General features: G+C 40.9%; 1 protein-coding gene across 1 annotated transcript in view; it reads left to right on the top strand.

The window, feature by feature from the left end:
• Positions 1-298: 298 nt before the first annotated feature.
• Positions 299-25421, top strand: part of LOC149439322 (uromodulin-like) — a 73102-nt gene continuing 47979 nt past the window's right edge. The window contains exons 1-4 of the mRNA XM_089659206.1: positions 299-453; positions 8432-8458; positions 12408-12593; positions 12689-12781. Coding sequence (XP_089515332.1) covers positions 405-453; positions 8432-8458; positions 12408-12593; positions 12689-12781 — 355 coding nt within the window. The 5' untranslated portion in view covers positions 299-404. The remainder of the gene's footprint in view (positions 454-8431; positions 8459-12407; positions 12594-12688; positions 12782-25421) is intronic.

Raw genomic sequence — 25421 nt, 5'->3', positions numbered from 1 at the left:
TTGTAAAACGTGTGGGTTATGCTAGCAGTGTGACCTGGGGGTAAGGTAGTTCTCTCTGACGTGTGAACAGTGGCACTAGGTCTGATCAGTCGCATTCCTATGTTATAAATTGCATGCCTTGTACATTCCCATGAACTGACGATTGTTGTTAAATTTACATCTGACTGACATGAAATTGCTACCAAACAAGTTAAAAATGTAAGTCAGTCCTGGCCAATTAGAACGGCCCTGGAGTTTTTGCATCATATTACTGTTTGCAATCGCTGATCATTTGGCCTACTTTGTCATTTGCTCCCACCCCCTCATCTATAAAGCCAGCTGTAAGTGAAGATTTCTGCATTTTTGGGTTTTGGTCTGATAAGGTATTCATCTCATATTCAGGAGCACACCCGATACTTGCACAAATGAAGATATACTTTATCATTGCGTTGGCTGTTCTTATCGAGTATGCAGGTAAGTTGCTGCAAATTACAATTAATAAGTCAATACTAAACAATTCCTACACTAGAACTGTATTTTTGAATATTACAGCTTGACTTTCCGTATCTGTACAGATAATTTAGTTTCAGTATATCCCTCACCCATACAGAATCATTTTAATATTTAATATAAACTTGTGTATTTCCAGCTTTGCTGAAACTGTGCAGAATGTATTGAATTTCACCCTATTAAAGCACCACTACAGCTATAGAATCTAGAACTAATTGGCACTCTTTTGTTCCCATGATCCAATTCAGTAGTTACAGCAGTGGGTCTCTTCTTTATGTAAATTGGGTGCAAGAGGTGGATGCAATGGGCACACTAGGCCTGTGCTATAGGTGGCAAAGTAAAGAGGGGCCTTTCCCTGTATAATTATCAAGCAGAATGTTTCCATTATCAGAGGAAAATGCAGTCCTCTACCTAAAGGTAATTTTACATGGATTTATACTATTACACATTGTCACAATATTCTAAGACAGGGATCAGTCATTTGCTAGAAAATATTCTGTGTAAAAGAGGTGATATTAGCAGAGGGATGTTGCTTTGGACACGTAAGGTTGTGTGCCTACAGACTGTAATGTAATGGTTATGTAGTGATGCAAATGACCAGCGATACTCTCACTCATTATTTGTATTGCCAACATTTCCTCAGTTCCTTTATGTTCGAATTCCAGTTGTTTTACTAAAAGAGCACCTGGCAAAGTAAATGTTCCCTTATCATAGCGAATAAATGGAAACCGCATTCACCCCAACCATCCTACTATGTGTAAGGAAAACCTGGTATTTTCCTTCCTTTACACATGATTGGGTATTCAGTTTGCTTTATTCACTGAGCTACATGAAGATCACTTCTCTAAGTAGACATTCTCTATAAATGGCCACAAAAGAACTGCTTTTGGAATAAGGTAGGGGGGGGGTTAGTCCTCCAGTGGGCAAGCACTAGTCTGGATCTTTCAGGTTTATTAAGGTTTTCTTCTTATTCTGTTAACTTTTACCTTTCAGAATAAGGCCAGCACTGAATACTTTACTTTAGGCATTTTTGAGCTCTATTACTTAACTCATGAAGAAATGCTTCAAGTGGAAGTTCAGTCAAAAGCTAACTATACTTAAATCTACTCCTACCCCTATTGTAAGCCTATTCTATCCAAAGGAAAGATGTGCATTTATTTATTTATTACAGGTACTTATCTAGTTGCCGACTGCAGATAGCTGAATGACGGCTGAACTGCATCATATGATGTCCTCCCAGAACGCGCTCTCCTGCAAGTCCCCGGGGGCGCGCACCCAGCGATCTCTGTGATCGCTGTGTCCTACGAACACAGCTGATCACGTGATGTGGTAAAAGGCCAATCACAGCAGCCTTTTACCACGTGATCAGCTGTGTCCAATGACACGCCGATCAACGGGAAATGCAATTGCCGGTTCTTGGCTGCACTTTCCTCATGCTGTCAGAGTGTGAGGAAAGTACTGCCGAGAACCGGCAGTTGTCAGAGTAGGGATTGGCACCGATAATCAGGGCACTGATGATCAGTGCCCTGATGATTGGTGCCCAGCAGTGTCACCCACCAGTTCCGCCCACCTGTGCCCAGCAGTGCCAATCACCTGCACCTGTACCCAGCAGTGCTGTCCACCTGTGCTCAGCAGTGCCACCCACTTGTGCCCAGCAGTGTTATTCACCTGTGCCCATCAGTGCCACCCACCAGTGCCCATCAGTGTAGCCCAGCAGTGCTGTCAGTCAGTGCCGCCCAGCAGTGCCGCCAGTCAGTGCCCAGCAGTTGCACCAGTCAGTGCTGCCTATCAGTTACGACTATTAGTACCCATCATCAGTGCCGCCTATCAGTGCCACCTATCAGTGCCACCTGTCCGTGCCACCTCATTAGTGCTGCCTATCAGTACTGCCTATCAGTGCCCATCAGTGCTGCCTCATAAATGCACATCGGTGAAGGAAACAAATTACCTGTTTGCAAAATTTTATAATAAACTTCAAATTTTTTGCTCTTTTTTTGTTTATAGCGCAAAAAGTAAAAACACCCAGCAGTGAGTAAATACCACCAAAAGAAAGCTCTATTTGTGAGAAAAAATCGATACAATTTCATATGGGTATAATGTTGCATGACCACATAATTGTCATTCAAAGTGCGACAGCCCTGAAAGCTGAAAATTGGCCTGGTAAGGAAGGGGCTATAAGGAGCTAAGGAAGGGGGTATAAGGAGCTTACAAGCTAAGGTCCCTAACTCACATTCATATATATACTAAGGGCAATTTTAGACAGGAGCCAATTAAACTACCAACATGAATTTGGCGTGTGGGAGGAAACTGGAATACACAGAGGAAACCCACATAGGCTTGAGGAGAACATGCAAACTCCATGCAGGTACTTACCTATTCTGAGGGCACTCCAGTCCAGTCAGATGATCGGGTCCTAGCGCCGGCTTCAGTCTAGAGGAGGGGCAACCGACAACAAATGCCTCATAGCAAGTCTATAGGTGACATTATCGCCCAGGCTCTGCAGCTGTTGTGTGCAATCTCTCTTCTTCACTGAGGTCGACACTGAGACTCGATCATGTGAGGGGCCCGGAGCAACGTCAGCATAAGTAGTATACAGATCTATCCTTTACAGGGTACATAGAATAGGCTTAGAATGAGAGTGGGAGTAGATTTAAGTATAGCTAGTGTGTGACTGAGCTTCCACTTTAAGCTGACCATACACTGATTTCAGCTGGTTCCTGATGAAGCATCAAAATTCAATCAGCGGATGCAAAAAAACAAAAATAAAATGGTGTTGCGCTAATATCAATAGTACGAAGGACACAATAATTCGAAGAGTGGGGAGACAGAATAAAATAACCCCAAAACAAAGGTGATAAGTATAAAGGCCTGAATCCAGACCTAATTATGTGCAATATGAACTGTGGCAAAGACAACGTGAGTAATAATCAGCAAGTGAACATAAATAATACATAAAAATGTAAAGGCCTGAACCCAGACCAAACTAAGTGCAATATAGATACAACATGAACAATAGTCACCAAGTGAACATAAATAATGTATTCAACATAATAGGACTAACACGCCCTAAATGAAAGTGCACAAAAAAACACCATGCAAAGAAAACTGTGCCAAAATATAATGGCTAAAAATATGTGCAACACTAATCATAAAAGGTGCATAAAGGTATAAATGCATGAAACTATAAACGCATCATAAATAATACATAAAAATGTAGGCCTGAAACCAGACCAAACTAAGTGCAATATGGATTGTGATGAAAACAACGTGCACAATAATCAACAAGTGAACATAAATGGTGTATTCAACATAATAGGACTAACACGTCCTAAATAAAAATGGTACAAAAAGCGCCGTGTAAAGAAACCTGTGACAATCAAAAAGCAAAGAAATATATGTGCAAAACTAATCATACAAGGTGCATGAAATTAAAAATGCACCTTATAATCAGGATTGATGCCAGTGAAAAATGCACAGTGGAAATAAACGTGCGTCAATAAGCACAAAAATAATAATTCAAGCAGAGTGACATATAACAAATAATGAGTGACCATCAAAATAAACATAAGTGATCATCAAATCGGCATAAAGTCCATGTAAATAGACCGCCAACTCCAAATGAACAAACAAACAAAGCAATTGGGTGAAATGAATGATAAATCCGTCACCAGCTAAAATGCCTCCTCACCTCCACGCCAAGACCCCAAGGGGCCACTTAGCTTTCAGGCCTCACACTCCCAGGGCCCTTAATATATATCCACAATGATGGAATCACATCGATCACAGGATTATGGCCTTCCTCGCCGTATAACAGTAATGATTTCAGTGGTGTTGAAACTGGTAATCTTTTTCACAGGAACATCAGCCAGCTTAGACGCACCCCAGAGGAGAAAGAGAGAGAGAACTCCCATAGTGTAGTAATTTTAAAGCAAAAACTTTAATGGAGAAATGCCAAATGAACACTTACATCACATCAGTTGAAATCAGGCCTCAAACACATGTATTATGTTGAATACATCATTTATGTTCGCTTATTGATTATTGTGCACGTTGTTTTCATCACAATCCATATTGCACTTAGTTTGGTCTGGTTTCAGGCCTTTACAATTTTATGTATTATTTATGATGCGCTTATAGTTTCATGCATTTATATTAAAAAAGATCCTCCTGCGCTTCAATGGATGATCCCTAACCTAAACTGCTCACACCCACTCCTTATACCAACAAGGGAAAATGCAAATAAATATAAAATGGTGTAATGCTAATAAATAAACTATATATTTGCATAAATGTGCATAACACAAACATAAACAAAAATAAATACAAATAGAACACACGTGGTAAACAAATCTAGTGAATAATACCACAAAAAACCTGTGAGGTGGATACACAGGTAAAAGCCCCCTATCCCCAACTGGGGGATCAAATGACAAATATAACAATCGGTGAATATGGTGAATCCCTTCTCCCGGAAATGACGCACCGGAAGTCCTGTCACAGCATACCAACGTGTTACGTCACGGTAGTTACGTGACTTCTTCAGGGTACACTGTGGCAGGACGTCCAGTGCGCGGTGACGCCATTTCCTGCGTGGGCACCATCTTGGGACACCAGGAAACCATGCAGTACACCCATTACATGAGGTGAAAGGCTGATTGGAATACGAGGATTATGTGAGTGGGCATTCTTTGGCGTTTTTACTCTAATAAAAATATTGATTCACACTATGGAGGATCTTTTTGTTTCTATTATGATCCTCTGATGTGAGCGGTATTGCAAGAATATCCAGTGTTTGGAGGGAGCTCAGGAGGAATTATTGATACTACTGATGAGATCCAGTGCGGTCATCTTTCTACTGATGTGGTAATTCCTGTGAGGATCGTGGTTGATCTATTAAGTGAGCTGGCCTGTGTGGTCACTTTAAGGAGGTGAGGGGGCACTCGGGCCATTTAAGGATTTTTCATCATGATTGCTAGCACGAGTTTCACATTCATCACGTGCATGATTTGCATTTCTATTTGTGTTCACATGAGTTTGTCAGAGTGGACTTGTTTTATGGACTGAACATCATTTATATATTATATTATTTATATCACATATTGTTTGTTTTGCTGTGAATAAGTGTTTGTGACACAATCACCTGTTATTAGTCTTTCCCCTTGCTAAGGGTTGCACTTACACTTTATTTTTCCCCCAGAGAGGGGATTCACCATATTCACCGATTGTTATATTTGTCATTTGATCCCCCAGTTGGGGATAGGGGGCTTTTACCTGTGTATCCACCTCACAGGTTTTTTGCAGTATTATTCACTAGATTTGTTTACCACGTGTGTTCTATTTGTATTTATTTTTGTTTATGTTTGTGTTATGCACATTTATGCAGATATATAGTTTATTTATTAGCGCTACACCAGTTTATATTCATGCATTTATACCTTTATGCACCTTTTATGATTAGTGTTGCAAATATTTTTAGCCATTTGATTTTGGCACAGTTTTCTTTGGATGGTTTTTTTTTTGTGCACTTTCATTTAGGACGTGTTAGTCCTATTATGTTGAATACATTATTTATTTTCACTTGGTGACTATTGTTCATATTTTATCTATATTGCACTTAGTTTGGTCTGGGTTCAGGCCTTTACATTTTTATGTATTATTTATGTTCACTTGCTTGTGCTAGTGGTGTCTAGGTCTATGTGTTTGCAGCTTTTTTCAATAGTCCTATCTATACCTATAGCAGTGCAGAAAGTTTTTTTCTATTATTTCAATCAGTGGATGACCCTTTTAGCCACCTCCTGCCTGATATCCCTTGATTGAAAAGTTGAAGGAGCTGGGCAGAGAATTGACAGGGGAACAGCAACTGCATCCACCCAGATGCAGCTGCTGCCCAGATATTTTGACAGCTGGTGGAACTGACTGTCAAAGTAATATAGCAGGAGTTTCATTCATGTGTGGATGGAGAGATCTGTTAGACATTTTTTGTTCAGCCTGCAGGTTGGCTTTAGAGTATGGAAGAAAGTGTGGGAGATATTTTGTTCATGCAAAAGGCCTGAAAGGCAGATTGTACACAGATCACATTCCAATTTTAAATAAACTGCAATTGACTATAGTTTTGACATAAATACAAGATAACATGAAAAAATACAATGCCAGTTGTTTCTTTATGTTATTTGCATATACAGCCACAAATATACAAAGTGTGTGTCAGTGTATATATGCACTTACAGTTGTGTTCAAAATAATAGCAGTCAGACATCACTAACCTGATCAATCACTGTTTTTGGTAGAAATGATATTTCTACATGGCAAATAATTTACTAGCAGGTGTAGTAGAGTAATAGAAATCCAACAGACCCAACAGTCATGACATGCATGCTGCTGATTCTGTGTAATTGAATCACTAATTGGGGCATGTTCAAAACAATAGCAGTGTGGAGTTCTATTAGTGAGGTCATTCATTCTTTGAAAAACAGGTGGCAATTATTGTGCTTATTTAAGGAAGGAAGGCAGCAAATGTTGCACATGCTGGTTACAGTGCATTTCTCTCTGAAATTCTGAGGAAAATGGGTCGTTCCAGACATTGTTCAGAAGAACAGCGTACCTTGATTAAAAAGTTGATTGGAGAGGGGAAAACATATAAAGAAGTGCAGAAAATGATAGGCTGCTCAGCTAAAATGATCGCAAATGCTTTAAAATGGCAACCAAAACCTGAAAGACTTGGAAGAAAGCGAAAAATTACCATTCGAATGGATAGAAGAATAGCCAAAATGGCAAGGACTCAGCCAACAATCAGCTCCAGGAAGATCAAAGAAGGTCTAAAGTTACCTGCGAGTACTGTTACAATTAGAAGACGCCTATGTGAAGCCAAGCTATCTGCAAGAAGCCCCCGCAAAGTCCCACTGTTGAAAAAAAGACGTGCTGAAGAGGTTACAATTTGCCAAAGAACACATTGACTGGCCTAAAGAGAAATGGGGCAACATTTTGTGGACTGATGAAAGTAAGATTGTTCTTTTTGGGTCTAGTGGCCGGAGACAGTTTGTCAGACGACCCCCAAACACTGAATTCAAGCCACAGTACACTGTGAAGACAGTGAAGCATGGTTGCACAAGCATCATGATATGGGGATGTTTCTCATACTATGGTGTTGGGCCTATTTATCGCATACCAGGGATCATGGATCAGTTTGAATACATCAGAATACTTGAAGAGGTCATGCTGCCTTATGCTGAAGAGGAAATGCCCTTGAAATGGGTGTTCCAACAAGACAACGACCCCAAACACACCAGTAAACGCGCAACATCTTGGTTCCAGACCAACAAGATTGATGTTATGGAGTGGCCAGCCCAATCCCCGGATCTTAATCCAATAGAAAACTTGTGGGGTGACATCAAAAATGCAGTTTCTGAGGCAAAAACCAAGAAATAGAGAAGAACTGTGGAATGTAGTCCAATCATCTTGGGCTGGAATACCTGTTCCCAGGTGCCAGAAGTTGGTTGACTCCATGCAACACAGATGTACAACAGTCCTCAGAAACAGTGCTTATACAACTAAATATTCATTAAGTGATTCATAGGAAAGCAAAATCTTCAAACATTTTTCAGTTTATATTGTGAATGTTTGAGTTTGTAAAGAAGAATACAAACACTGCTATTTTTTTGAACAGTCTAATATTCCCTTTTCTTCAATTTTTTTAGAGGAACAACACAAATTTGATATATTTTTCTTCATGTTTTGATTTGGAATAGAATGTGTAGTGTTCCCAATGCATTTGTGTGTATGGAAATAAAAGCTATTAGAACGATTTTGAGCTTTATTCACTTTTTTCAACACACTGCTATTATTTTGAACACAACTGTATACAACTATATATATTTATAGTTTATTGTATACATCACTTTACAATACAGCCTTTGACTCTTCCTTCTTTTTTTCCCTTTTCTAGGTGCTCAGTGCATAGATCTTGCAGACCGTAAGTGCACTACATGTTTTACAAAGACAGGAGAACTGCATGATAAGCCTTAACATTAAATGAATCAATATTACATACAGTATTACACAGATTTATAGATGATGAAATCTGACTGCTGTTCATAGCCAGACTGTGAAGAATCAGCATCATCACTTATTCAACAACTCAGTCACTTAAGGGTTAAAGTACAAATACTCAACACAAATACAATAATATTTCTGCTGAAAAAGCACACCTCCTCCACTCTGGAGATCACTAGATTGCTACACCTTCTCTCCAGATGTCTCAAATATACATATGAAAAAAACAGCATTTTCACATCAGCATTCATTATTTATCACAATTCCAATTTCTGTTCCAACGATTAGCGATCCTGAAGGTCTAAGGCCCAGCTCACACCTATACTTTTTTGGTGCTTTTTGCAGGAACACACTACAGTCCATTTAACATGGTTTCCTATGGGACACGTTCACATCTATGCGTTTTTCAGCTACTGCATTTTTGGAAAGGGTCAGGCTCAATAGACTTCAATGGAGACACTGCAGAAATGTATGTAGTGTATTTTTTATGATTTTTTTTTTTATGCGTTGTGTGTTCTTTAATTTGCCCAACAAACTGGCAAAAAAAAGCATAACAATTGCATGAAAAACGCATCAAAATGTGTGTGCAAAAACAAAAAACACAACCCAAAAAGTACTGCAGAAACGGGTTAAAGCAAACTGGATAGGTGTGAACCAACCCTTGCATAACCAAATCAAGCAGTGTCATAACCCAGAATAGGAGCAACCATAAATCATTGCTAAAGCCCAAGTCACCGATCATACTGCTGCGATTTAAAATTGAGCAATTTGTGTGTCATTTCAGCGTGATTTTAGGTGTGATTTCTGAAGACTTTATTGCTACTTGTGAAGATTTTCAATGATTTCTTGCAATTTGCAGTGCGATTTCCATTATGTTCTATGTATGTGAAATCGCAACAAAACTGCAGAAAAGTAATGCAAGAACTACTTTAGAAATCGAGCTGCAGCAAATCGCACGTTAAGACATTCTTAAGACATTCACATTCATAAAATGCAATTTCAGGTGTGATTTCAATTCTCAAATCGCACCAGTGTGACCGGGAACTTAAGCTAGCCCTACACTTATCAAAATTTGGCCTGTTCAGCAGAACTGGCCAAGTATTGATCAGTGTGTGGCTGTCTCTACTCAACAAAATTCCAAGGGACATGTTGGAAAATTGTTTTATTGATCAGCAGCTACAGCCAATCAGTTGTAGTTCTCTGTATTCTGACAGTGGTGGGTGCTGCTGTCACAACACAATGTCCCAGCATGGAGAATTGCTCCGTCCATCCATTTGTGTAAATGGAGGAATATGTTTTGTTTTTTTTCATTCAGTACATTAGGTGACCGAAAAAAATAAATAAATGCATGGCCAGCTTTTAGAACATTTGAGACAACGTCTCCTTTGCATTACAAATATGTACAAATAAATCTCTTTTGCTTCTTTTCGCCCAAAGGGATACAGTGTATAATTTCTTTAACATATGCACCAATCCTGCATGTCATAAGTGCACTGTCTATAAGAGTACATTCAGACAGCTGAAGAGCAGTGGTCAGGGTCAGCCGCCAGCAGGAATCAGTAGATTTTCCAGTGGTTGTAAACACTGCCTGCACACACTGGATGCGAACAGCTGCAGCTGTCAGATTTTGACTCTGTACAAATCAATGGCTGGTGTCTCTGCTGTTCACGTTACCTCTCATCTGAGGGGGCGGGAAGGGGTTAAAGCCAAAATAGGATTAGAATCAGTGGCCAGGGGCTTAAAGTGATGCTGTCAGAACATGATCCCGAGTAAAGAATTAGATGCCTGTAATAAAATTGGCTCTGCCTTTCTGGCAGCCCAATTTTAAAGAAAGAATTAAAACGTCTGTCAGTTCATTTTAGGGGATAGGTTATGTATTAAGTTGAGGGTGAGGGTCAGGTTAAGTGTGAATCCAAGTGTTAGGGATATGTGGAAGGGGATATCAGTGAAATGAAAGTGTATGTACACCCAAAAAAAATAAAAAGTTGTCTATGTAAAATAGACAGTGTTATAAATTTAAAGAGGTTCTTCAGTATGAAACAAAAATGAAAAGTCAGCAGCTACAAATTGCGTAGCTGCTGACTTTTCATAAAAGGACACTTACCTGTCCAAGGATCCAGCGCCGTTCTCACCTGGGCTGATTCTTTGATGGTCCTCAATGCCAGCTTGTTTACTGTGGGAAGCCAGCTGTAACTCCTAGCGGCTTCACAGCCAGCTCCCTACTGTGCGTGTGCAGATTATGCTGTGCTTTGTGAATGGTCCCGCAGTCTCCTTGGACCCGTGTCCCAGGAGGTTGTGGGTGGTGGGGGATGTGAATTTCTGTTGGGATTGCCTAGGCAATTTTATCAGAAGTGGGAGAGTGTACCTGACAAAACTTGGCACCGCTCCCAAAAAAAACCCAAAACTCTGAAAGAGGTAGGAGGACATAAAGTGGAACTTCCCTTTTTAGGTCATGTTCTGCTTTAACCCCTTGACACCGATGTAACACAAATATGTGGACTCACAGAACTGGGCTTTTTTTCGTGGGGCTGCATATTTGCGTACCTGTCTTTGTTCTGGGAACGCAACGCACAGCGCACTCCCAATACAAAGAACGAGGTGTCACTGAGAGCACCGAGTCCCATTCTAACGATCGGGACCCAGGACCCCTGATTCCGGGTCACATGATCGCTGTGATAGCCTCTGATTGGCTATCACAGTGGTCACTGTACAAACCAGCCCCTTGCTTTTTTTTCTCTCTATGAATGGAGGAAAGAGATACATTGTATCTCTAACTCCTGGCATACGGGGAAAAAAATGTTTGTAAAAAAAAAATTTAATCAAATAAATAAATATTAAAAAATCAAGGAAAAAATTTAAAAAAAATACCTAGATCAAGGCTTGATCTAGTTCAGTGCCAGGGTAAGGTCTGGGTCAAGGTCAGGGTCAAAGATCAAGGTCAAAAGGTCAGGGTCAAAGGTCAGGATTTCAAAAAACATTTGGTGTCAGTTTGTGTCAGTGTGTTATAGGTAAAAAGAAAACAAAAACAAAATGCGCACTATTGTTTCTGGGCTGTACTACGGGTACAAATAACATACACCTACCTGTATATGGTATCGCTGCGATCGTCAAGAGCTGGAGAATTTGATTTGGGTTGTTCTTTGGTGGTAGCTTATGGTAGTAACAAGATACACACAGCTAAATAAAAATAGTGATTTTTTTTATTTTTACTATTTTGAGCCAGTTTTCCTTTGATAATAAAATAAAATCAGGAGATATGCATTACCATTTACCAACAAATGAAAGCCTAATTTGTCCTGAAAAAAACAAGGTATAATCCACCTGGATGTACAAAGTAGTTGTGATGATATGTACAGTTTTACTAACACATGTCAATATTGAAAAATTGTGCTTAGGCATTTGTTTTACCCTTAGGCCTGAAGGAGTTAAGGTTCATCCTCAGCTCTGCCTAAAAGTGATGGAATATACTGTATATATATATATATAGTGTGTGATTACTTTTTTGACACCCAGACCAAGTTTGGCAGCATTGGTGTGGTTAGTTACCTGGACAATAACTCTCGGACTCAGCAGGTCTGACAGCCAGGAACACACACAATTGCACATTCCTAGTTCTCAGTTGGGAGCGTTCTCATGGTAAAGGGACATTTTACATTAGGACTTATAAAGTCATTGTAGTCACCAAAGGAATTAATACGATTGTTGAACAAAAGATTTTTCTACTGTTTGCAAAAGTTTATGGGCAGTTTTATAAATACTGTTGCCGGTTGTAGTGATATTGCAGATGTTTTTGTGCCATGTGATTTGATCTGTAAATTGTCTAATTATAAAAGCTCCTGATTTCTAACATCTTTTTGTTCTCTTCTCAGCCCAGTACCAGAATATGACTTATTGTGACTCTGTCCCATGTTATGGGGACTGTTATTCTGAATCGGGATGTTTATGTAATGATGGCTTTGCGCCCTGTATTCCAAATAAAAATACACCATGCCCTGGTCATACCCTCTGCTGTCCAGATGGCCTATACTACAGAGCTGATCTATCCTGTTGCACATGTAAGTATTTTCATATCAGTTTAAAGTGTACTTTCTGAGTCTGATCATTGTAGGATGTCATTATAAACAGATATTTTCCTGCTGTGTCTTCTCAGCTACTCCTATCTGTGTGTTTGGATGTGCCACAGATGAAGAATGCAACCCATCAGGAGAGTGTCAATGTAATAACACCGCATACCCTGATCTGAGTAAGACTTTGTTCATTTTCTTTCCTTTGCAATGTCATCCCAGTCATTTCCCCATACAGAGAATGCACAGTATGTGTTTGGTGGGCATATTAGGAGTTTGTTCTTGCAGTGTATACATTGGGAGTCACATTCCCTAAGACATTGACAATATTACATGCTTTGCTCTGTCATGTGTTTGTTATTTTATTATATATGGAAGACGTGTAGATTATTCATTAGATGGAGCACTTAGTGGCTTCGTACTATTATGGGATTGTAGCCGGCATGTCTGAAATGAATGAAATCAACACAAACAGCATTGGAGGTTAATTGGCCGCGGCCTCTTTATTACTGCTATAAATATGTGACCCCTTACATCATGTTATCAATAACCATTTATACTTACTATCAATAACATCAACCATTGACAACAACCCAGCCACTACGACTCGGGGTGAAAATATATCCAAAGACAATGAAATCAACTGTCCCCCTTTGTAGAAAGGTGACCAAACCACGTAATAATATGGCTGCGACAAGGGAGGGGGGAGGGGAGCTGTCAGACAGGGGTCTAAGGACTGGCTCAGAACCCCTCACGGAGCCCCTTTTTATAGGGGGTTAAGCCCCTTCTGGAAGATCCAAAAGGTCAGCTGACCCTAGGTTAAAGGTCATGTGACCTTCCAGAATGTTCCCCAGGAGGGTCAGCTGACCTCTCCTATTTCCGGGCAGATCACACCTGTGTCACCTGAGAGGGAATGTTGCTGGGCAGATTTCCCACAGTTGGACAAGGTGTGATCTGACCTCTTGACCTCCAGGGTGCCTGAGGAGAAAGAATGGGCAGGGGGGCCTTGAAACTGCCCCACCTCAGCTGTCACAACCCCATGAGTGTGGGGGGGCCTTAAAACTGGCTCCCCATTACGTCCATTTGCTGCTTAAAGTACACGTGCCATGACAATATTATGGGGACTGACATTGGTGACCACTTTCACAATGCTAGTTTCTGAATCACTGACCTGGAACAAGAATGCAGCAAATTACAATTGGAGAAAAGTCGGAGATCCTGATACCTATACAGTATTGGTTCCTGGTTGGTGACTGAAGACAAAGCATCAGTGTGACAGCCAGAAACCAGCATGTTTAGGCAGAGGAGCTCAGCAATGGAACCCACATAACCCTTAACAATTGTGAATTAGGATATCAGACACACAGGGGAGCATTGGTTTCAACAATGTGAGAAGGATCCGTAAAGAACAACCATTTTGTAGGACTGCAAATATTAACCGGTTGCCGACCAGCCACAGTACACTGTGGCAGGGCGGCACCATTGTGCAAAATCACGTTTATAAATGTCATTTTGCATATCAGGTAGGGGGCGTGCACGAGGCGCGCAACTGCCCTACCCATGCCGCCGATCGCGGCCGTGGGTGTCAGTCACCAGGTCCCGGCTGGTCATTACCCGCCAGCTCCCGCGATTGCCGGCAAACAGTGACACAGAGCACAGCTGCATTGTTTTCAATGCAGCTCTGCTCCCTGTCAGTTCCCAACACACTGTCACGGAAAGCAGAGATTAGCTTTCCGGGGCAGCGTGCAACAGTGAAGCACACCCCCCCCGCCCACTAGTAAAACACTACCCTCACACAGTTAACCCTTTGATTGCCTAAAAAAGTTAACCCCTTCCTCCCCAGTGCCATTACTACAGTGTCAGTGGGTTTTTTTTTTTGCACTGATCACGGTATTGGTGTCACTGGGGATGTCAGTGACCCCAAGTCAGTTCCCCCCAGTGTCAGAATGTCCGCCACAGTCCCGCAGTCCTGCCATAAGTCACTGATCACCACCATTATTAGTATAAAAGAAAATTAAAAATCCAGTATCTGTACCACCATAAATGCTATAACTTTCACGTAAACCAATTAATTTACACGTATTGGGATTTTTTTTAGAAAGAAATGACATGTCGCAGCATACATTTTGGCTGAAATTTATGAGAAAATTAGATTTTTACATTTTTTTACTGGACATGTTTCATAGCAAAAAGTCCAAAATATTTTTTTTCCTCAAAATTGTCGTGTTTTTTTTATAGCGTGAAAAATAAACAACGCACAGGTGATCAATTTGTGGGGAAAAAAGATGTAAATTTCATTTTGGTGCAGCGTTGCATGACCGCGCAATTGTCAGTTAAAGTAACGCAGCGCCATAACACAAACTGCTTCTGTAACCGCTTCCTGACCGCCCTATAGCAGAAATACTGCTACAGGGCAGCGCAGGTGCGCAAAATCACATATATATATATATATATATATATATACGTGATTGGCGCTACCGTGGTTTTCACGCCCCTCCCAGATGGCGTCAGATTGCCCATCAGTACACCAGTCATCACATTTAACCCCTTGATTGCCAGGAAGATGCTCATACACAATAAATCTCCATTGCTAGTATAGTGTCTGAACGGATCAACATCTTTGATCAGATCAGCACTATACCAGTGTTCACATTAGTACAGCGTCCCCAAAAATGCAGCATTAGCGGGATCAGCCCCGGCACCTGCCAACCTGCCAACACCTGCATTTAGCCCCTATGCTTACCCCCCCCCCCCGACAATTGCAACGTCAGACCCCAGCCCTTCTCTTGAATAATCGTCTGTATACCACTGTCACCGCAGGCAGCGATATACCGAAGTTTAAAACACACACACAGTAGCGCTCTTCAGAGGCGGGGGTTCTTAGTTTGCATTAAAGAGCTTTAGAAACAGTTCAACACTTTCAGAAAGTAAGATTTATTACTAAAGGGTCAAAAGGGTGCAATAATAATATTTACAGAAAAAGATGTAGCCAAAATATATATAAAAATATACAAAGAGCAATAGCACATCAAAGAGATAACAGAAAGAAGTTTAGAGGGATAAAGTACTTGCCCTCAGCCTTGGGTTAAGCAGATCAGGTTTCAGAGCCAAAATGATGCCTTATCTCCCAAAGTTAGTTCCAATGTTAAAAGGGAGAATCTTCAACTTCCCTTAACTCAGCTTAGCTCAGCTTTTTCTAGGAACTCAGCAGGGTGTCTTCTTAAAGCAGAGAACCAATCGCCTCATTTGGGGAGGGGTGTTGGGACGGAGACCCAAGCTAGAACAAAAAACTCTCCCAATTGATGTCATGGTTCATAACTTATTCTCGGTGCATTTAGCAGCCTGGCCACTAGTAGAGTAATATGCAGACGCATCTGCTGCACGGTTAGATATGAAATATGACATACCTGCTTGGATGGTTAAGGAGATATAATTATCTGCTCTCCTGTATATGCCGGCTAGGGTGTGTAATATACCAGGCGACTTGTATTAAGGTGAGCCATTCAAATATGTGCTCCATGTTTATGTAATTATGTCCTATTTAAAGATATAAAATTATATGAAAAAGTGAGTTTTTAAATGTTAGTCTGTTTTTACGACTACCTGGAATGTCTTTGAAGCTCCGTGAAGGATTGGTTTATGGTTTTATGATCCCTTCTCCAGCAAGAGTCTCTCAGACATAGGGGCACCAGCTAGTGGGGTTTATAGCCATGACGTCCTCCCAATGAGTTTGCTGCCTGTGATCTCTGTTATCAAACAGACCACATGTCACTCAACAGAGAGGGAGGGGGGATATCGGAGGAATCTGATTTGGGAGAGATACAAGATGGAGGGGTTTGGAGCAAAATGGATAACCGCGTCCATCTCTGTGTGCACGATTGCTACACCCCCCCCTTCTCCCCCAGCAAGTGCAGTGTCAGTAGGTCACTGTCACTTGATACATTGTACACAAAACCACAGTGTTCGCAGAATCAGGCCTCTGTTAGCACTTGCTGGTAAATTTTGATGACTCTCATATGCAGCAGAGTGCCAGTATTAGTGCCACGCTACCTTTTGGTGAACTGGTGACACCAGCGGTCTAGTACATCCTGGTCTTTCACATACCTTAGATTGTAAGCTCCCAGGTTTAGGCCCTCCTAACCCTCTTGTCTTGAACTGTATTGTTGCTGTATTGTCTCCCATTATTTTGTAAAGTGCTGCGCAAACTGTTGGCGCTATATAAATCCTGTATAATAATAATACCAGCACTGCAGTATGACTTGGTGACGTGGCGAGTCCCATAAGTGTAGTACAAGCTGGTGCGGTGGCGAGCACAAGTATTGTTTGGATTTACGAGGAAAAAGATAGTCACATGGAGCCCCCCAGATGCCCAGACTACATGGGGAGCAGTGGCAAGATAGTTTGGGACTTGGTGTCATCCTTCTCCATATGGAATACTAAAAAGGAAAAGAAAATAAGAAAGTGAGCGCTCTCACATCAGCAGCCAATGCACCCAAGGCAATCACAGCAAAACCTTCAAAGATACACAAAAAATTTAAGAAGTGCGGCGCTAATAAATATGTGATGAGATCTGTAGGCCCATATATGTCTCAGGTAATCTAAAACGCACTGTAATATATAGCATAAAACAGAGATAATGACCAGTGCTTTCAAAAAATGTAAATAATAATGTCCAGGCGAGTAAACGCAGGATCTTGCATAGAAGCTAGTAAACCCAGGATCAAACGATAAAATTGCGCACTCACCGGACGCGCTATATAAAAGCGCATATGTAGTATAACCTCTGGAGATCACTCATCAAGCAGGTACAGTGGGTAACCATCCGGGAGCAGACGATCTTGGTAAAATGGACAGCTTCCAGATCCAGAAATCCCCTGTAGACAACCAGCTTGCAAACAAACTGAATTAGCTTGTCTAACAGTATGCGTTAAAACCACCCGATGGGGTGTTGTGAAGAGGCTCTACAGCTCGCCATGTGTTTGCAAATGTGTGCTAACTAAACCTCTGGTTTTAACGCATACTGTTAGACAAGCTAATTCAGTTTGTTTGCAAGCTGGTTGTCTACAGGGGATTTCTGGATTTTTTGTATATGGAATACTACTTATACATGGACAATTTTTATTCAAGCATGACACTATTTAGACATTTGTACAATCTTGGAACTGGTGCATGTGGAAAAGTGTGCCCACCAAGAGAAATGGGTGAATGCAGGGCGGCATATTCCAATGGTGGGCATACTACACACTTTTTATGGCAGAGATTTCTTCTTTTGTTCATTCAGTCCACAGGCTGCATACAAAAAAAAAAACATAGCATATACAGTAATACCTCGCTTTACGAATGCCTCTGTTAACGTAATTGTTGGTTTACGAATGAAAATCCATTGAAAATAATACATTGGTTTACAAATTTTTTACTAATTTTTTTCACAATACTAAGTGTATGTCAGTGCTGATTTTTAAATGCAATTGCCATCTTTTATTTTTCTTCAGTATAACTCACATTAGCTGTCAGTTTCCCAGAGCTAAAGGATACTTTGTATATTTTAAGAGACTGAAAGGATACATTGTATCTTTTAAGAAACTGAAAGGAAACATTGTATCTTTTAAGAAACTGAAAGGAAACATTGTAACTTTTAATCTTTTAAATAAACTAAAAGAAACTTTCTCTCTTTCAGCTGGAGGGGGAAAGTAACTGCTGAATTCCTGAACTACTGTATAGTGAAGGGAAAAAAAACGGTAATTACATTTAAAAACTGGCACCTGACAGCTGAGTGCATTGCCTGCAATTAAATATTTTTTTTTATTACCAGCAATTCTTTTACATTCATCTGTCAGTGGGGAACCCCGCTGACAACTAAAATATTAACACATGGTTGTCACTACTAAAATACTGCATGAGTTAATAAAATAATTCATGCAGTATTTTAGTAGCGTTTACTGTTTTTCTGACCTTCTGAACGGATTAATTGGTTTTCAATGCATTCGTATGGGAAACAGTGTTTCGGTTTACAAATTTTTCGCTATATGAAATGTTCTGCAGAACGAATTAAATTCGTAAACTGAAGTACTGGTACATCACTGGACTTTGAATAGTTATACCAGGATGATGCCTACAGCTGCAGGCATTATCCTGGTATCGTTTTTTTCAGCCGGCAATTGGCTTTCATGTAAAAGCAATCCTAGTGGCTAATTAGCTGCAGGATTGCTTTTACAAGCAGCGGAAGACGATGACCCCTCCCCCACTGCCATCCACGGCCTTCTCGGGCAGTCCCGTGCCATTGGGGCAGCCTGAGAATGCAGCCGCTGTTTCTGCTAGCTGACCATAGAGCTGATTGGAGACCAGAATGGTGCCAACATCTCTATAGCCTAAGAAATCTGAAGCTACAAGCATTTTATCACTTCAGTTTCACAGGATATAAAGAGCGCCATTTGTAAATTGGGAAAGCATCTGATCACACCGATCTTGATTTGATTAGATAATGTAAGGGCAGGGAACATGGCGGCTGAGGAGAGCGCGAGGTAGTAGCTCTCCACCAGGCTCTGTATCCCAACCTCCCTAAGGGTCCTTCTGATGTAGAAATTGTGGAACGAGACTCACCGGAGTGTGGAAGGAGAAGGAGAGAGCAGAGAACCGGGGATGTGAGAGGCTGGGAGTTGGAGACAGAGATCGATCCCCCCGGGGCTACACGGGACGCCTAGCCGGGTTGCTGGGAGACGAGGTGACGCGGCGTGACCACGTGGTCTGCTGTAGAGGAGCACTGGGAGGAAAAGAAGCCAGCCAGCTTCCCGAGAAGAGAAGGAGGTGCCGGTCTACTCCTGACTTCATTCCCCGGCTTGCGGTCCGGTTTGAAGTGGACCCATGAGACCCAGCTTGCTCTCCAAGGATGGACCCCTAATAAAACGGGGATTTAAGAGAGAATAGCAAGAGATCCAGAGGAATCCCCCTAAGGACATACTTACTGAGGAAAGCCCTACACCTGAAGCCCGGAGCAGAAAAGGAAGAAAGAGGAGGGTGAGTGAGAGCGGCCGAGGCTTGCTGTCTGCTAACTGACATACTGTATTGTATAGAGGAGCAAAGGGTGAAGGAGAGGAGGGGGGATTCCCAAGGGACATAAAGAAGTGGAGAAGAGAAGAGGATTAAGAGGACTCAGAAAAGAAAAAGTAAATAGACAAATAGTAAGGCAAGGCTGGGACACTAATATAGACATTTAACATGTACTTATTCTGAGTATATAGAAGAGAATAAGACCTATAGAGGAGATAAGGAGAAAGAAAGGAGCTAAAGGAAGTGGGCTCGAAGGGTCCCAAACTGGTACGATCAAGAAATACACGTCCCAGGGAAACGTTACCCCAGAAAGGTCCCAAGGCGGCAGCGAAAAGGATGAAATGGAAACTAGTCTGGGAAATAGCCCTAGATTATCATTGGGCATGTATAGTAGCTGTAGTCAACAAATAGCAGGTATTATGGAGAAGAAAGAATCTGAAAGTGAACTACATGTACCGAATAAAAAAGAGATGACAGAAATGTTTAAAAGCTTGGAGAAAACATTAAAGCAAGAAATGGCAACTATTCGGAATGATTTGGGGCAGCTGTTATTGAGAGTGGAAGAAATGGAGGAGAAAGTTAAAAATCAGGCCCAAACCATAGCCGATTTAGAAAAGAAGATAACAAATATGGGGAAATTTCAGAAACAATTGCTTTATAGGATAGAGGTACAAGAAAATAGAGACAGGAGAAGTAATCTTAGGATACAAGGAATTCCAGAGACTGTAAAAGGGGAAACATTGCAAGAATTAGTATGCAGAATTTTTAACTCCATAATGGACAGACCTGAACTAGACTTGATCAAACTGGACAGAGTTTTCAGAATAGGAAAGCTCCAACAGGGTACTGGGAAGGAAAAACCAAGAGATACAGTTGCCCAATTTCAAAAGTATGGTGATAAAGATGAGATTTGGAGGAAGATCAAAGGAAGAACAACAATTAACCTCCCTGGCGGTATGATTATTTCAGATTTTTGGTGCTGAAAGCGGTACCATTTTTTGGCATGGAAATATGTAGTTTTTTTATTGTAGGCTGTAATTTTTAGGAAAAACTCACTGAAATCTGTCCGAACAAGAGTCTAGTAAACATCCCGGGTATGATAAAATTTGAAACACAAAATCATAAATTATAATTTAATAAATAATCATAAAAATAATATAAAAATAATAAAAAATTTAATTCAATAATATAATCAAACCAAAAACACTGAAATGTGAAATAGAGCGCCAAGTTCGCACATTGCTGAGCTCAGTCGCAAAATCGTTTTCAGTGTCTGATGACGAATTTCCCCCACGAATCATTATCACTCAATTCTGCAAGTGGTTCTGATTTACTATCGCTGTTCTCTAGCTGATCTAAACCGCTTTTGACCTAAAGGGACACTTTTTGGACGCCATGGACATTTCTCAGTTTCCAGGCAGAAAGAACAGACAAAATGCAGGCAGGGCGCAGGACAAAGCACTAGGGACAATATGTATGTGAAATTGGTTGAGACAGCAATGTTTTACTAAAAAAAAATATGACATTTTTTAAAATTTTTAAATTTCCCGCCGCCGGCAGCGACGGCGCCCGTACGTCCCGACGTCACAGGGACAGGACACAGAAGCCGGATGCCGGCATCGGCCGGAGGAGATGGCCGGGGACGCTGCAGGGGACACATCGTGGGAGCGCAGGGTAAGGTAAGTGAAGAACACATGCTGGAGCAGTGCCGCACGGTAAGCCCGAGTGTAGCTCGGGGTTACCGCTTTTGGTACTGAAATGTTACCCCGAGCTACACTCGGGAATACCGCCAAGGAGGTTAAGTATGGAGAAATAGATGTCCAGATTTTTGCAGATTTAACACCAGAGACCTTGTGGAGAAATAGATCCCTGAAACCCCTGTTGGAGCAGATGAGAAAGCAGAACATGCATTATAGATGGGGGACCCCAGCGCGCCTAATTGGATAGAAAAATGGAGTTACAGCTTGTTTGAGATTTCCGGAGGACTTGAGAGACTTCTGTGATAGATTGGACTTGCAAAGAATGGAGATAGCTGGGTGGGAAGAAGAGGATGGAAAAATAGGAGCTATAAGAAAAGAGGACTGGCAACTTGTTAGAGGGGGAAAGGATGGGGAGGAGTGGTTTAGGAGAGGGGAGAGAATTCATTTTTTTTTTTCTCTTCCTCTCCTTCCCCCTCCTTACGATACCCCCTCCATATTTCCGCTCTAAGGGTCGGTGGAAATTTACTGAGTCAATTTGATAGAGAGAGGGTAATTGGGGAGGTTGAAGGAAGGGAGAGCCATTCATGGGCGGAGGTCAACCCCAAAGATTTAAATCAAAGGTGGGAATAGGCCCACAAATGATTAGTAGGAATTTCACAAGCCTAAAAATGGGAGGGGGAAAAAACGGGAGGGGGATGGGTGGGGGGGAGGAGATAGATGGGAGGAGGGGTGGGATGGGGGGCTGGAAGGGAGGTGATGTGGGAGGGGTTTTAGGGACAACACTCTGCATGATAGAAGGAGGTATAAAAGTAGAGGTTCAAGAAGTATGGAAGATTTACGGTTTATAACATATAATGTAAATGGGTTGAATTGTCCTGAGAAGAGATTTAAGCTATTCAAAGAGTTATAACATAGAGAAGCTTTGGTGGTTTTTTTTGCAGGAGACACATCTTGAGATTAAGTCAAATATTAAGTTGAATTCTAGAAATTACCCAACATGGTGTTATGCAGATTCCCCAATTAAGAGAGCTAAGGGAGTAGCAATAGGGTTTGCAAAAAACATAAGGTTGGAGATAGAGGAGAGAGAAATCCTGAAGGGAGATTTTTGTTTTTGAAAGGTAGATTGCAAGAGATGGAATGTACAATTGCGAATATTTATTGCCCAAATAAGAGACCGGAGGTATATCTGAAAGGTGTTTTGAGAAAACTGATGGCCTTCAAAAAGGGACGCTTGATAGTGGCAGGGGACTTGAATTTCTGTATGGATCCACAAATGGATACGACCTCTTCTGTGCAACGAGAGGGAGGTAGGTCTTTGAGAACTTTAAAGAAGGTGATGCATGAGTGCCAACTGGTGGATATTTGGAGAATAATACATGGAAAAGAGAGAGACTATTCCTTCCTCTCTCATGCACATGAGATGTATTCAAGATTGGACTATATATTGGTTGATCATCAACTTATAGAGATGGTGACTAAAGTAGAAATAGAGGCAATGTGTCTCTCACACCATGCCCCTGTTATATTGAAATTAGGGTGGGGGAGGCGGTCGACAGGAGGTATAGGATGGAAGTTGAATGAGGCTCTTCTCCTGGATCAGGAGATTGATCAGAAGATTAGAGAGGAGATTGAAAGATTTTTTCAGGAGAATGAGACAGGGGAAGTGTCGGTGGCTACAGTATGGGAGTCCCATAAGGCCTACATAAGAGGTATATTAATCACGTCCGGGGCAAAAAAGAAAAGGGAAAGAAGAGAGAAACTTACTGGGCTGTTAAAAGAAATATTTGACCTGGAGCAGATACATAAAAATAGAATAACAAAAGAGATAAGACAGAAGGTAATAAAAAAGAAAGAAGAACTAGAGATATTGATGGAGGAGGAGAGGAGAAGAGTTTTTAACAGAGTAGCAAGTGAGAGGTATGGATGGGGAGATAGACCAGGAAAATATTTAATGAGAGCCTTGAGGAAAAAGAAAAACAGGAATTATATAGAAAAAATAAGAAACCCCAAGGGAGAAATGATTTATTTTACTAAAGAGATCGTCAAGGTGTTTAAGGAATATTATAGTAAGCTGTATAATATTACTTCCCAGGATTCAGTAAATAAAAGTGGAAATGAGAGCAGAGAAAAAAGAAGGGTATATCTAAAAAACGCAGGACTATCGAAGTTAAGTGAAGATCAACTGAAATCCCTTGATTTAGAAATTAAGCAGGAGAAAATAAAAATAGCATTAAAAAGTACCATGACGGAGAAAAGCCCAGGCCCAGATGGTTATACTGTGAGGTATTATAAAAAATATAGTGAATTGTTAATACCTAAATTGAAGAAATATATGAACGCCCTGGGCGGAGAGATGGAGATGAGGCGGGAATCTTTACAGGCCCATGTGGTGCTTATTCAAAAGTAAGGGAAAGATTCTTCTCAGTGCTCTAGTTATAGACCAATCTCACTTTTGAACATAGACACTAAGTTATATGCAAAGGTTCTAGGAAATAGGTTGAAAGATTTAATGCCAGAATGGATCCAGGGGGACCAGGTGGGATTTGTACAAGGGAGGGAGGATAGAGACAATGGGTTGAGAACTTTGTTCCTTATCCAGAAAGCTAGGAAGAGGAAGGCTCCGGTGGTGGTGCTTTCGATGCTGAGAAGGCATTCGATAGAGTAGATTGGAGCTTTATGATGGACACTCTGGAGACTCTGGGACTGGGAGTTAGAATGAGAGAGTGGATAGGAAAATTGTATAGAGAGCCCTCCGCGGTTATTTTGGTTAATGGAGAGAGGTCGGAACCTATCGGGATGTCAAATGGAACAAGACAGGGGTGCCCACTGTCCCCATTGTTGTATGTATTATCGTTGGAACCTTTACTGACAATTAGGAAAAATATGGACATAAAAGGAATACAGATAGGAGGAATTGAACATAAAGTGGCAGCCTTTGCGGATGACCTGTTGTTCTATGTGGGAAATCCTAGGATAACACTTCCAAATTTAATAAAAGTGTGCAATTACTTGTGAGCCACTGGAAGGTGCTCACATTTCTATTTCTGTGTACAATATATTAGATCGCCGGCTTCCTTGCTCACCCTCACTTGGTGTGCATCAAAAAATGAACAGTAAATAAATGTGATGCCGCGCTCTAATCAATCATGCAACATCAAAACATAACCTTAATATATAAAAACATAAGTGTACCATAAATATACATATATTTACTCCTTAAATCAATCATTGCAGTGCATTAAATCACCACGCATCCGCATTGAGACACGGCGAGTATTGACAGTGTGCGCAGGCACACCAACAAGACTGACCTCACCGCTGTCTGCGGCTTTATGTATTTACAAAGCGCATCTATATCTTTTTACATGTGAGTGCACAACCAACGCACATTAAAAGCTTACACCCCAGATAAGACACTATGCATTTCTTCTTCTTTTACATATGTCCCATTCGAGGAGGATGTGATCAAGCAGCCTGCTGAGGAAGGAAAGGATTCCGTTTATTATACTGATCCACGGTGCAACTTCCATTGCACACCATTACTCTAATTATTGCAGAGGAGATTACATTGTATTCTATTTTTTACTGCATCCACTGGGAGATTGACACTATATTGCAGAAAGGATTTCTTCCTTACAGTTTAAGATCACCACCGGTATATTAATTAAAGAACGTAGTGTGCATTAATATCCAGATTTAATGCACTGCAATGATTGATTTAAGGAGTAAATATATGCACATTTATGGTGCACTTATGTTTTTATAGATTAAGGTTATGTTTTGATGTTGCATGATTGATTAGAGCGCGGCATCACATTTATTCACTTCCAAATTTAATGAAGAGCTTAAAGGATTATGGGGAGCTGTCAAATTTGAAAATCAACCCAACAAAAACTGAGATCTTAAATGTAAATCTTCCAAACAGTGAAAAAGAAAAGATACAAAAAGAATTCCCTTTTATATGGAAAGATAGAGAGATAAAATAACTAGGGGTTAAACTTACTGCTTCATATACGAACTTGTAGAAATCAAATTATATCTCACTTTTAAATGAGATTAAGGAGGAATTAAA

Source organism: Staurois parvus, unplaced genomic scaffold (genome assembly GCF_062004578.1).
Source record: "Staurois parvus isolate SC_StPar_1 unplaced genomic scaffold, SC_StPar_1.0 ptg001134l, whole genome shotgun sequence".
Taxonomy (NCBI): domain Eukaryota; kingdom Metazoa; phylum Chordata; class Amphibia; order Anura; family Ranidae; genus Staurois; species Staurois parvus.
The sequence above is the reverse complement of the archived record's forward strand: the minus strand, read 5'-3'. Positions and strand labels throughout refer to the sequence as shown.